The sequence below is a fragment of the Neodiprion lecontei genome, chromosome 4 (genome assembly GCF_021901455.1).
Source record: "Neodiprion lecontei isolate iyNeoLeco1 chromosome 4, iyNeoLeco1.1, whole genome shotgun sequence".
NCBI classification, from domain to species: Eukaryota; Metazoa; Arthropoda; class Insecta; order Hymenoptera; family Diprionidae; genus Neodiprion; species Neodiprion lecontei.
In genome coordinates, this window is record NC_060263.1 from 36,115,951 (window position 1) to 36,130,654 (window position 14,704).

The 14,704-nt window shown below is 37.6% G+C and overlaps 1 protein-coding gene across 2 annotated transcripts; it reads left to right on the forward strand.

Annotated features, from left to right (window-relative positions):
• The first annotated feature begins 235 nt into the window (after positions 1-235).
• On the forward strand, positions 236-6,417 carry LOC107219593 (putative uncharacterized protein DDB_G0271982). Of its 2 annotated transcripts, XM_015657854.2 has the most exons (4): positions 237-413; positions 1,051-1,158; positions 1,882-2,595; positions 3,574-6,417. In XM_015657854.2, exons 1-3 carry the CDS (start codon positions 357-359, stop codon positions 2,560-2,562), a joined length of 846 nt encoding a protein of 281 aa, XP_015513340.1. In that variant the 5' UTR covers positions 237-356; the 3' UTR covers positions 2,563-2,595; positions 3,574-6,417. The 2 variants fall into 2 exon arrangements, with proteins under 2 accessions (XP_015513339.1, XP_015513340.1); XM_015657853.2 differs by having other exon boundaries at positions 236-413; positions 1,882-6,417.
• The last annotated feature ends 8,287 nt before the right edge of the window (positions 6,418-14,704 follow it).

The window sequence follows — 14,704 nt, forward strand, 5'->3', positions numbered from 1 at the left end:
TACTTTGTACACCATTTGAAAAAGAAGCGTCAAAAATATTCACATTACTTCGCAGCTCTTACTATTTTTAAGTACGAATGATAAAGCGGCGCGGGAAAAAGCCGCATGCGGGAGCTGAAATGATGTTTGAAATAGAAATGTTTGAATCGGCGCAAGCGAACCCGCGGGTGTTTATAGTTCAGGAACGCGATGGGTGGTGGCGCGGCTCTCGTCCCGCTCTACGTTTGACGAGGTCACGTGACCCACGCTACCCGCCATCTTTGCTTATCGTATAAACAGTGCGACCGGGCTCCTTGCGATTTCTAGTAGTAAATCAGTGGTTTCCGTGTGTTTTTGAGTGATTCCGACACGAAGAAATGTCTGAGATTAAAGCAGAGACCAAGAACGATAACAGTGTCGACGATGTGTCTAAGGTAAGTACGTGAAAAGCAGTGAAAATCCTTCGTCAAGCCGAGTTTCCATGCCAAGGCGGCGTGTAAGTCCCTCAAATACGGGGCGACGCTCGGTATCTCGAAAATTCTCAACTCTCCAGTATGCGGGTATTAAGCAATTATAGGCTCGCTGTGAATCGTCTAGATGCAGAAGATTAATATTATTCGAGAAGCTCCTCTTAATACGCGTGATGTCATATTCAGCGATTTTTCAAAGCCGTACTATTTGTCCTTTAGTGGCAAAGATGGAGGATGTTTTTTTTATTTGCGCCTTTCGTCCGGAGTAGTCGGTGCACGCCGGCAGATGATTAAAAAGGCGGGAAATCGTTTATATTCCCTCTACAACAATTTTCCGTTAGCAAAGTCTAACAATGTTGAGTTCATTTTTTGTACCATACTCGTTGCGCTACAAGTATTTTCGTGGTAAAATCAAAATGGCGGGAAACAAAAAAGAAAGAAAACCAACGACATACATTGAAACAAACGAAACTCTTGTCTCTGTCCAACTCGCTTTAATCTTATCGCTTCAGTCAGTCACTAGCGGTTTCACCAGCTTACTTCAGAGACACCTAATCCCAATGATAAATAAACTGATGCATTTGTCCTCTTGTTTTCCCAGGACCAAACAGTCCAGGATAAACCAACTCCGACCAAAAATAAACGTGGAGGTTCAAAAAGGCTGTCGACCTTAGAAAGAACAGCCCAGGAAGGCGAGGCCATATTAAAGGTATTACTTAGTTGGGTTAAATTAACCCAAATTTTTTGCATAATCTACAGGGAATTTTCCTAAGATCCAAGAGGCCAAGGTTACACCCCCTTGCCTGATCAGTTCCCTCCATTTTGCCTCCCCGCCGGCTTTGCCTACGCGAACGTTGGCGGGGTAAAAGTGGGGGTAAAGCCCCAAGTGGGGGAACTAGAGGGAGAGGTTTCCCCCACCGCTTGCCCTACAAGCGCTCTTTATGAATTATCCTCGTATCATTCTGCCAGATTTATCTTACGATATACGCACGTACAGCACTTGAACTATAGTTTGTAGATAAATGCAGGTAAACTAGTAATCAGATATAGACAGTTGGTAACTTGAGGAAATCTTAGATTTGATTTTTTACAAAAATGCCAACTGCTAATCTGTCTTTTATCTTCTTTTATAATAAATTTTTAATTATTGAATTAAAAAAAATTATGTAAACTTATAACGGTAAACACGTACTCGGAACTGACTTATGGTTATCATACAATTTGCGATCAAGTAAATCGTTTGGCTTTCCGTTATGAATGTTTGTGTCGCTCGTCGATCTCACAAACTTTCAATTTCGATTCATTTGTGTGAGGAGTATCGAAGAAGAAATGTGAATCAGTCAATGTAAGAAATCTTCGAAGTTCTTTCCATGCTTTATAGTAAATTAAGCTGACTTGTGCCGCTTATCAATGATGATAAATTTTTTTAAAGGGACTAAACACTTCCGTTGGAGAGGTTGAAGGTAGAAGACGTACTCGCAGCTCAGTTCGTGGACTGGGGATACCAACGCCTGCTCCATCTCCTCCAAAAAAGGAGAAAAAGGAAACTGCAGCCAAGGGAACGGGCCGTGGACGCGGGCGACCGAAAAGGCAAGATAAAAACAATGAAAACAATGCGGAAGAAGAGACTGTGAATAATCAAAATGACAAGAGTTCCGTGGACGAATCGACAAAAATGGAAGTTGATGAAATCAAAGATGACGAAGTCGACAAACCATCAAGTGAAGAAAAGAGTCCCGAAGAGCCGGTAGAGAGCAAAGAGGTAACGGTAGTGGAAAAGAAACCAGAGCCAAATTCCAAGGATGAGAAAACGACGGAGGAGCCAGAGGATTTACGGGAAAACGCCAAGAGCGAAACAGATGCTAACTTAGTGAAAAAAGATGATAAAGATGACGAAATTAAGGACAGTTCGGACTCAAGCCAAGATGCGACGGATGCGCCAGCCGATGTTCAACCTCCTTCTTCACCTTCTTCGGAACCTCAAAAATCTGCTCCAGCTGCTACCTTGAGCCCGGCAACCGTTTCGCCGACCACCGCTGCTAACACAGCCACCACTCCAACAGGCAATACAACAACCATCACTTCTACCACCAATGAGGATAAGAAAGAATAACCTCCCTCCGCCTACTTTAACCACATCTTACATGTGAGTGTTGGACTGATTTATCATCTTTGTTTTTCAACTCTCGAGAGTTATTGGCCTCGTGTTTGAAAATCTCGATGGAAAATGGAGTAGAAATTTTGTCAAGATTGGTAAAAATTTGGGAAAGTGTGTTACGGCGTTGGAACGAACAATTTTGTAACTTTTCAGTCTCCAATGTAATTGGATTTTTATTTAAAATGTAAAACTTGTCGCGATTACGAAATTAAACGGTTCTGATCATTTATTGTTAGTTTCATTTATCATCATTTCAAGTTTCTAGTAAGTTGTGTGTTCAGATGCCGTAATATGGGTGGGGAGGTCTTTTCAATGATTATATCATTTCTAATCATTGTGAAATAGGCGTTTCATGTGCATACCATAAGATAAAGGGACAACTGATAGTTTAATCGAATTGAATTATTCAGTCGGTCTTTAACGTTTTGGAATTTATAAAACATGATCCCATCTTTCCTCGAGCTTTTCACAGTACACTCTATGAATTGTGTAAAGTTTTGAGTTGTATCTTTCTTTTAATGGATTCGTAAATTGTTGACCAGTCCTTTTCTTTTTAATTAATTTTACACGTTTTGTTCCGTAGTTTCACGAATAATTGAAAATTAAAAACAATCAAATACTAACTGTACAATGTTTATATGGAAATAATTGGTACCCAAATTCTGACATTAGGTAAATATATGGCTAGATAAGTTTAATTACAGAGAAAAAAAATCATACGGAACATAGAAAGGAAAACAGGCAGTTTTATGCTTGATTATTCATATCGTATAATTATACATTTAATTAAAGTTTAAAGACATTACTACTTTGCCACAAATCACTTTGCTGTGAATGCTCTACTAAATACTTGAAATGTGATGTTACAATATTAGATATTATTAACAATATAATTTAAAAATTGTACTCTTTGTTAGCAGGTAATTGCTTGGTTGAAAAAATTCTAAGATTGTAATGTTTTAACAGGTACCAAGGCGGCGCACACATCGGGGTTCACAAATCCAGTCCCCCTCCTCTATTTTAACTAAGTGACACCTTACTGTTAATCGTCATTCTAATCAGCGCATCTTTATTATCATAATATTACTATAATTATTATAGATATTGTTAATTTCTGAAATTGAGCATCTGAAAAGCAGTCGCTTTAGATCAGGGATGTTGAATCGGTCAATCGTGGCTATTAGGCCAGAAAATATATTTTATTTAATTCTGTGGTAAAGATGTGAGATTTTTAGATCGCACAGAGTCTCGACAGTGAAAGGTAGATCTCGGGATTGATCACGTTGTCCATTCCTGCTTCAGATGCTTATAAAATTTTATTCTTTTTTTTCTTCAGATGTAACTCAACTGAGGAGAAATAATAGATATTCACTTTTAAATATAAATTTGCATACATAGAGGTTCAACTTCTCGAAAACAACTTTATTGCTTGCCAATATGTAACACCTTTGATCACGATAGTTGTGCTGGTTAGCCGGCGTTAACAAAGTATGGTGTAGAGCATACATTGTTCATGTACAATGATAATATTATTGTAAAATATATTTAATATGGACTTATATAGATCCGCTGTTTTCAAATCCGAGCTCGGACCGGAGTTTTTTATTGAAAAAAAAATAAATAAAAAGAAAATATAAAGATAAAAAAAAAAAAAACTAATTAATCTCCGATCGTGGCATTGATCTGAAAATAGTTTTAATTAATATCTTTGTAGAAAAATTATTATAATATCTTACTTATGTGAATTTACGATTGAATGAAACTGAGTATATGAATATTATATGGCGAGGTGATCTGTCTGGGTCTTTTTTTTGTTTTTCTCCCTTCTCTTGTCATAGACAGAAATAAAATTTCTGATCATATTATTTGAAATGATACATCTGATTTATAGAGAAACACTTACCTGTTACGTCATTAAATCGATTTATTATCTTCGAGGATTTTTCTTTCCTTATTTCGTTCTCTATAGTAGACAAGTTTATTTTTTGAGGATAGTTTTTTACTCTATCGATAATCCGTTACAGTACTACCGTGCGTAAAACGTACATGATAGTGTTACAGAAATAGTTACATAATATTGCTTTTACGTCTTGTTTGTCGTTGCTTATTTCTTTCTATCTTTCATTTCCTCTCTCTCTCTCGTTTCGTTTTCTTTCGTAATATTAAGAAAGCTAAACAGTTTACGAAATAATATAATAATATTAATGATCTTTTAGACAAACGTTGAGAAAAAAAAAAAAATACTTTTTCGACATCACTTTGCTATCAAATGTATAAACGCATATTGTACTGTAAACATTACGTTACTTTTATATAAAAGAAAAACTAACAAAAAAAAAAGTGAAAAAATATCTAAAAATTCAATCAATTCTCAATTTTGTTGTCTGTCCTGGTCCAATATTAAATATGTTGATATTATTGTGTATCTGAACGGTTGTGAGTGTACAGATAGATTATATGATGCACTATATCCAGCAAAGAAGACCGCACGTAACGAGAACTTCCAATCACGTTGAGAATCAATTATTCTGTTGTTATAGTTGATAATTGTTGAACAGTTTTTAAATTAAGCGTCAATGAATATTGCAATATATATATATATGTATACACGTACCTATTGTTTGTATTCTGAACTTTGATAATCAACAATATCAATCATGTTTTTCTATTATTCGTGCGATTACCTCGCGTGGCTTCTTAAAAACATTCCAACAAGAAATAATATTTACATCTCCGTTTATAAATAGATCTTAAATAAATTAACGAATGTATCAGCATTCGTTAAACTAAATTGAGGACAATCGTGTTTTATAAATTGGAAAACAGATAATGGAGAGAAAGTAAGAATTGGAAAAAATCTTGTTTATAACGAAACTTGCTCGAGATGGTTGATAAAAAGGAGTAAGTCTAGTTTCTTAAATAATCGCTGTACTAGGACCTTATAGATATTATCATAGCCCGTGTAAATAGTGATAGCATGATGAAAGAAAAATGATGAGTAAGGCAGATTCAGAATTTGCTGACAATGAGTGTGAAATTAGGTAAGGATAAAATTTTTTGCATGTATCGCGGAAATTAAGGATATTTGATTGATACTTTGAAAAGAAACAAATGAAAAATTCGTCTTGTGGTCTCGTTGGGTGCGGCTCAGATTTAGCAATTAAGTATAGCGTTAACATATTAATTGAATGATTATTATATGAACAATATTGAATATAAAAGCTGATACCGTCGAGTTGACAACTCGCTGTATAAGTGTTAAGAAGTAATGAAATATATTAGCATTTTATCATATTAATATTAAACTTGACAAAAATAACATTACACGCGTATGAAAAAAAAAAGAGAAAAAAATATCAAATCATTAACGAATGAATTGTGGATGTAAGACATGCAATAGTTTTTATACATATTTTCCTTTGGGTTCGAAGCAAACTTTTTAACGAACTTTATTGTGTAGCTTTTTTCGCCGTTTGTTAATTCTTTCTAGGTATGGGTATTTGAGACGTACCTAACAATAAGTACTCCTCTGTTTCTGTTGACTTTATTGCTATTATTTTTATAGTAGGAGTTAATTGATGACGAGGATGATGATCATGATTAATCAATTGGCGATTGATAGACTTTTGTAACGAAATTGCTTCAATCAATAAAATCATTAAATAAGTTTTAATCTCACTCATATGACACGGTCCATCTGTGCCGGTCGATCAATGTTTATACATTACCGGAACCAACTTATCTGTTATCTGTTGATTATCAAGCGAAAAATTAGACTGCAGTGCAATGAACCGAGATTCAGTAAATTTTGGTTACGAGCCAAGTAAAAAAAAACAAAAAAAACAACGAAGTCAGTTTTCTATAGATTTAATATCCAAAAAGTATGTGACGTCTGAATTATATTTCAAAATCGATATAAAAACTAATTAGGACAATGATCATCAACCATTATTTTGTTTCTACAGGAAAATTGAATTGCTCAAATTTTCTATCTAGCTATAGATATGTGTAGATATGTGATATATGATAGATAACTGCTGTAGCGAGGTTTCGGTTTTTTTTAATCTCTTGATAAACGCTAAGCTTATTACTGTACAAGGAGGGGAAAATTGACGATGAAACGTTCTTTTTTTTATGACGCAAGTGACGAAAGACATCGCAACATTTGATGTTTCCTTCCTCTTTTTTTTCAATCAGTACAACAAGAAGACTAATATTGAGAAGCAATTCTTGTAGCAAATTCGACATTAAATTGGGTCGAAGTTATAACGTACAGGCCGTAGCTGCAAATTATACAAATCACAATAGACGGGTTAAGATTATCCCAAGTAACGGTTCAGCGGATAGCCGATAATTTATCGCATTCGAAAGGCTGCCTTCTCAATTACTATTGAATATACATACACGGATATGCACTGCGGATAATTTGGTTTGGCGTGTAACTACGAGAAACTCGTGTGCGTAGGCAATTCAATACTAAAACCATTGTCTCGAGACAAGCGCGTAAGTGTCGAAATGGGGATAACGAATACACTCTTCTTGACCGACTGAACATCACTACATTCATTCATTTCACACATGGGAAATCACGTCGTGTCTATTCTCCTTGTACGACCCACAATATTGTAATAAAGATCCCTAATATCGAAACGATATTTCATTTTTACGCTTTTCACGCTTTGTTAGCTGATTTCCACAGGACACGTAACGTGATTCGGGTTGAACTCTAGCGGCTCAGCAGCCTGTTGTTATCACACAATTAACGGTAACGCGGAAACTGTTAGGTAAAGTTTCACTGACGGTGATGCTGTGTAACAAAAACATGCTCGTCCAACTTTACTTAGGATGTACCGCCATCCGTACCCTCGACGTAAATTATTCTGATTGATGAACCAAGTTGCGTATGTACCGCGGAAGTTTTCTCCGGAACTCAACACGTAACGCCGGAAAATAGGCAGCTCTAGTTACATGTCAAACACGAAGCAATACAAAATTTAGCTTTCGTTCAACGCCCACTAATAGGCAACCGTAGCTGTAATTCGAATACGTAGCAATACGTCACGTAGCTTCGGTTGCCTACGTACTAACGCTCAGAGGGTAGTCTCACAGAAAACTTCCGTTACATATATATATATATATATATATATATATATATATATATATATATATATATATATATATATATATATAGGGGCCTAAACGTGGAAATGTGGAGTATAAGGGTACATAGAATAACTACCGTGGCGCTGATTGATACAAAATTGAATGTTGAGGTTATTTACACAGTTATACTTATTATATTTTAAACCAACTTCAGCTAACTTCGGATAGGCAATTTACGTTTAATAAGCGCCACCCATATTTACATCAAAAATCAGCTCACTTTTTATAAACCTAAGATATCTCTCCTTCTGTACACTCCATACGTGCATACGTAGAAACAAGACACTTTGGCGCCTACAGATAGGCTACCGGAGTTACAATTTGCCATCCCACGAATGAAATTGTAACCCTCGGTTGCCTACGTCTAGGCGCCGAGGTCGTTGTTCCCACGTTTGAGCCCGGTATAATAAGGTGTAACTCGGGTTGCCTGCCTCAGCCGCATGGGAGGATCCAACGAAGGAGAAACCGGCGTTATATATCTGTATAGGGGCAGAAAATTTTATCCACAGGGAATCCTGCTTCTCTTATCGTTAGTAAAAAGTTTACCGTTGGAGAGTGTTTTTCGTTGCAAAACAAGAAATCTCAAGAAGTAAAAGAACAACAGAAATGGGGGGGAAAAAAAAAAATGAAGATGGCGAAGAAAGAGTTTTCTTCTTCTCGTAAGCGAGTTACAGTACTCGCGGCTATAAATCAGAGCGAAGGAGAAGAACGTAAGCAGAAAATGAGGTGAACTCTGTACGAACACCTGCTGTGCTTCAGCCCCGTGAGCCTTGCGGTCTTGAGAAGCTCCATATTTCACCGGTCGTCAGATTTGCAGCGGACTGGCGTTACTCAAGAGTTGAAATCTTTTTTCGCACCACCGTTTCTCATTTTCTCTCTTCTGTCGCACGGCTTTTATCCACTCCGAGGAGAAATCTTCTCTTTTCAACTTATTTTTCATCATCACCCCTTTTTGTTAGTTCATCCTACAACTTCGGTCGCAGTTATAAAAAAGAAAAATTTCTCACACGTGTCTTGCCTTAGAATTTTTGAAATGTACGATTATGTTTACACAGTTTTGAACGGACTTCATTTCGCTCGTGTCATTATTTCTGTCCACTCGAGTAACAATATTGAAGTTCAAAAATCTGTACACCAACTTTTCTTTCCCAGCTCTATAGTCGTTTTATAACCAGATTGGACATTCAAGAATTTCGTTGAATACGTCAGCTTCCTTTTTGATAAAGTTATCACAATACCTATATATCTATATTTTTCTTGCCGGGTTTCGCACTTTTCATTGTGGCTCGTCTGTATGTAATAATCGAAAAAGTTTGAGCAATCAGAAGTTCTGAATAAATAGTTCACAGGTCACCACGAAATATCTCGAAATATACCTATAACGTAACTTCCATTCGCGAAAGTTTCTGCCCTTTAATTTCATGATTTGTGTACTTCGCAGATGGCAAAAACGAAAAAAGCTACCATAAATCCTCCTTTCATCCGTATCTACGATTTAAAATGCCGTGGGATGATGTATCGGAATTACCAAAAATGGACGGTGTAAAGGAACTGAAATCATTTTTCAAACCATTACAATGAAACTGTAAATGATCGAAACTTAATTTTTATGCGATTCGAAATCTTCAACATATACAATGACCACGCTAATTAGTAAAATTTATGTCATTCTACTTTTCATAAATTTTTAGAAATTTTCACCTCGCATTACAGAGCCGCGCAGTAAAATTTTGCACAATTCCGTACATTTTTTGTCGGTCTTTAGCACTTCTCCTTTAAAACCTACGAGACGATGTATATAAGCTCTGCGAAATCGTGAACGCGGTCGTTCGATCAATTTCCGGGCTTAAAGTGCACTTTGTGCACTTGGAAAAGCCGTCAATAAGTAGAGCTGAGGTATTTCTCTCGTCGAGTTTTAACGGTTAAAGCATTTTACGTAAAGGGTCATGGATGAAACGCGATTCGGCAGGTCTTTCGCACGCTGCACTATCCAACCTTGTAAATATTTAAAACTTGAGATTCAATTCCCCGGAAAGCCATCATCTGATAAAAGGTGAAACAGATTTGAAGAGGAAGAAAAGGAAAAGGCTGGGAGAGAAAAAAGCCTCCGCGCGGTGCTTTCTCCGCGTACGTTCTCAGCTTTCGCGCTTCGGATTCTCTCCTGGAAGCTGCGGAAATTCCTGAAAGGCCCAGGGCGCTGATATAAATCATTCGCTTCTGCCGCAGGTTCACTTTACAAGTCGAGAAAACTTCGTTTCGGAATACATACAAAGTAGGGTGACAAAAGTTCTTTTCTCCTTCTTGAGTTTCGCGTACTGTTGAGCTCGCACGAGTCGAAGAAATCGTTTTATATTTTATATCCCGGCTCTGTTCCTGCGGGATTTCATTAAATTATTTTTACTTTTATTATACTCGTTTCGCAATCGCATACAATTTGCTTTCTTATAGCCACGGTTCTGAATTGCGTTCTAGCTATCGTTTTGTTATTCGGCTTTGAAACTGATTCGTTTCCTACTAAAATTTCGAAAGAAAAAGAGGAAGAGAAAAGTAAGCTATGAAATTTTTCACTACCTGATGTCTGTATCGTCGCGAAACCACCACATCAAATTCTGCGTCGTCTCTCCACCGGCAAATACGCTTTTACTCGTCACGTCGGCCAATTTTCACTGAGACAGTTAATTCTGTTTGAATTTCATTTCATTTCTAGATTCAACCCGCCGCCCACTCCGGTTCCTCGTGTTATCGTTACCGAGAAACAATTCAAGGATATCAAACTTTCAACTCGCCCATCTGCCTCTGCGAAGTTCAAATAACGCATAATAATAATCTCTCGCAACAGCCTCACGTATAACACGCGATTTTTGCTACATTTCATTCGATCGAACATTTTCAACAGATCCGATAACTTTTGTGCCCTTTATAATTTTTGCAGTTTTCACACATACAAGTATACCAAAGTATTATACTTGTAATATGGCTCACTTTACAATACGACTTCTCGACGGATGATAATTTATATTCACGAAACGAACTGTACGTCCGTGATATATCAATCTGGGGTGAATTTAATCTTCAAATTGAATTATTCGCTCGTTATACTTTTGTCGCGGCTACGGTATAATTTGACGATACATCTCCTAGCAACGCAGAATCGTTTGACGCCACTTCTAGAGACCGAAATCGTTGGAATCGTTCTTTTGAATTTATTATACACGTATAATAATAATAATTTAATTATAAATTTAAAAATCTACCGTTTTTGTTAAAATCGACGTGATTAAAACTGTTAAAAAAAAGTGACGTACGGGCAATCGTTTTACTTTACGCTTGAGGTATTTTTATCCCACGTTTTCGACTCCGCTGTATATTTTTTTTTCTTTGCGTAGGTACTTTTTTCTTTCACATTCCGAAGCACGCGGGCTGCGTTTGATAATTACACCGCGAATCGTAGAGGACAGAATTTTTCTGCTGGACAACCCACGCTCGTTATTGAACAGCTGAGAGCTTACTCGAACTACAAATGCCACTAGCAGATGAAACGTACCGATGAGCTCGCGTCAACGTGATAATATTATTATCTTTCTAATACCCGAGAGACGAAAACTCAGATAGTAGTCATTTTTCGCAATATATAATTTTCAAAAAATTTTATACAGTTTCTATACATATCTTTGATGTTGAACCCTGTACTTTAAACGTCGCGAGAACAAGAAATGACTCGCAAGTAATTATACAGCAATCCGTACTACCGATGTTTACGTTAATAATAATAGTATTCGCAGTTCGTGCGGAGGAAACATTTCGTGCAAAATTCATTTCCATTCGCTGTGAGTTTTTTTTTATGCATTGTAAGATTGGAATACAGGCACTGAAGTGATGTGGGTATTAAACGAAAGGTCGAGGCTTTTCACCGCGGGAATATCAGCTAAATCAATAAACCATGAATAAACATAACGATTGTTTCGAAAAAGAAGGTATAAGAAAACAAGCAGAAAGAATAAATGTGAAATAAACTTTTACTCAGCCCGGTATTTTATCAGAGATTGTTACACGCGTTTACTTTGACGGATGTGGAAGAGAAAACTCGCAGACTCGCATCGTCGCAGTAATAAAAATTTTCTTACAAATTCAACTTCCGGTGCAACAGCGAAAAATCAGTTTAGCGTTATTCGGTTAATTGGCGCGTAATTGCGGCACAGTTGCTTACAAAAGAACAATCGATCGTTCCTGATTTCGCGAAACCAAATTGCGCCGATTAAGATTCAGCGAATTCAAAACATTTATCGAACAACGAGCCGTTAGTGCGGGATTTGTCAACTCGACGTTGTACGAAGGTTACACGTCCCGAGAGCTTAGAAGACGAAAGACTCGCTCAACTGATGAGGGTCCTCAGAGTTCGCCGAGAGGATCCTGCCGGTCGTCTGCAGGATCCTCGAGGACTTCGTCGAGTCCGTCCGCCTGCCTCCGGCGTAATAAAGACGCCTTAGAAATTTCGCGCAATTTTGGCGAACCGCCCGCGCCGTCCTTAATTGGCAGGGTCATCGATCATCGTCTGAAATACCGCTCGCTATCATAATAATACGTAGGTGAAGAGCTGCGGTGTGCAAATTCGATCGGGCGTTACACCCACGCCTGTAAGTAAATGTGCGCGGTGTGAGATTATTAAACGTGGGGAATTCTGGATAATCGGTCAAGCGGCGGGTCGCGGTTTATTGAGTTATTAAATTCACCTCTCATATAGGTATAGGCACTGTACAAGTCCCGCACTTCTGAACCTCCATTAATGTCAAACGCAATGATTCACAGATAGTTACGGTTCAGACGCGTCTCAAGAAAACCGCTTCGCGATATTTGCTCGCAGCTTTATTTTACTCGATCACTAAAGTTGTTGTTCAAATTTTTTCCCATTTTTCCAAGCTTGCAGTATCGACTTAATCAAATTTCAATCTCACGGTATTGAAGAAATGCTCGACTTGCATGATTACTTGGAAATGAGCTTTTTTAATTTTTGCACTTCGTTTTTAACCAATGAATTATTTATCAACTTATTGCACGTTAAATCAATTACTTTTTGCCAAAATACGTTCATTATATTCGATTGTCATTATGTTAGATATACCGAGTGTTTATTTCGAATCAACTGAAATTGAAGAATTCAGCCCGAGGGCGTTGCGGAATTTATAAACGCGGTAAAGAGCCGAGAGTGCGAATCACGATTATCTTTAATTTGATTAAGTTTAAACAAGACGGTTGCAGAATCGGGAAATTCTGTAATTTCTGCATATAAATCACCGCGAGCTGTGGAATGTAATCTTATCTTTGGCAAACTTTTCCCGATCGATCCTACCCGGGAAATAGAAGGAATCATTTTTTTTTTTGGGTTCGAAAATTGCCCGTCCTATTATATCAAAAATTCAATCGTCATTAATACCTCTCTTTTATTTATTTATTTTTTAAAATTATTTCTTTTAAATTTTTCGTGAAATTTTCTCTGCGGTTACAAGTATAAAATATTACATTCTATTATTTCTACAACGTGAATTTCACAGGCGAATTCCTCGCTTTTGAATTGTGCAATTATTCTACAACCATGATCGCGATCGCTGTTATACAAAATAAAAAATCTTTCCAAATATCCACTATCTATAGTCTTCTCGTTGCGTGTTCAGAAGTTTCGACAATCTCGTGCCAACAAATCCAGGCTCGCAATCAGTTTATATCTAAGTGTTTTGAAAACACGACTCTTCTTAAGTCACGGCTGAACGCCTGGCTAAATGAGGTGTGTACGCAAAACCGGAGCAAAAGCTCAGTCAGTGCTCGCAGCTTCGCTGGTGTCGTGACGTGATGAAGCGGTGTGATTGGTTTTGAATCGTATAGTGGTTGTGCAAGTAAGTTATAGAATTGAAATACTTGGCGGCGAGACTGAGTCGAAAAACATTAAAAATCGAACAACAAATACTTGAAAAGTTTAATCCTTTTAAACGATCTATAATAATTTAAAAAAACGCTTCTAATTCTCAAATTGTCATTAATACGTCGCGTCAGTTTGCGTTATTCGAATTTGCTCAGATTCATTCCTCTGAAATTTTGGGGATGTTTTTCATCAGTTCCCGTTCACTTATCATCGTTGGAAATAACGATAAAGGTAATGGAAATTTTAATTTCGGAAGGTATATCCTCTTCTCACCTTTCCTCGTTTCGAACTTTTTTTAACGGCCGCTATTCGTACCGAATTCACGGACGAAATTTTTCCCCTCGGATTCGCATGACGTCTTGACTTCCGTGACGCGCAGATTTCGCTCGACCTTCGCGTTCTCCAGGCGTGTTTTGGTTGCGTCAAACCAGCTGCTTTAGCTACCAGAGAGGGAAAGAGAGAGAGTGCGAGAGCCGCTGGATGTGCAGGTCGATGAGGAGGCTCCAGACGTCCTGGCGCCAAAGCTCTCCGGTTCTTTTTTGGCAACACGCGACTGAGTCACCCGGAGATATTCCAGTCCACAAGGATCGGGTCGTTGAAAATTACATCGCATCGCGTTTTCGCGTCTATCTCAAGCGATTCGTCGACGCGATTATTTACAATACTTAACGACTAGTGCAGCGCACTATGAACAGAATCAGCCGTCATCTGTAAACACCGTTTAATAAATTTTTTTTACACATCAGGTATTCGTCGCTAATTCATTCAACTCGCTTTTGGATCTTCGTGCATTTGATAATTATTTATAGCTTACTCTTCAATTTTCAATTACAATTCGCCTCTGTTAACGATCCTGTATAACTTTTACACCGACAAGTTCGTTGCTCACCCGGGTATATAATTGGCTTATAACTTTACACAAACAGATATTTGCACGGCGATATTATCGCGTCGTCTCGGTTACTTGTGCTCATTTCTGATCCTGTCAACGGTCTCGGCGTCCTTCGTCACCCTCAATAT

Coding starts and splice junctions, on each gene's coding strand:
- LOC107219593 (XM_015657853.2), top strand. CDS start 357: ATGTCTGAGATTAAAGCAGAGACCAAGAACGATAACAGTGTCGACGAT. Junction 414..1,050: donor GTGTCGACGATGTGTCTAAG/GTAAGTACGTGA, acceptor TTGTTTTCCCAG/GACCAAACAGTCCAGGATAA. Junction 1,159..1,881: donor AAGGCGAGGCCATATTAAAG/GTATTACTTAGT, acceptor ATTTTTTTAAAG/GGACTAAACACTTCCGTTGG.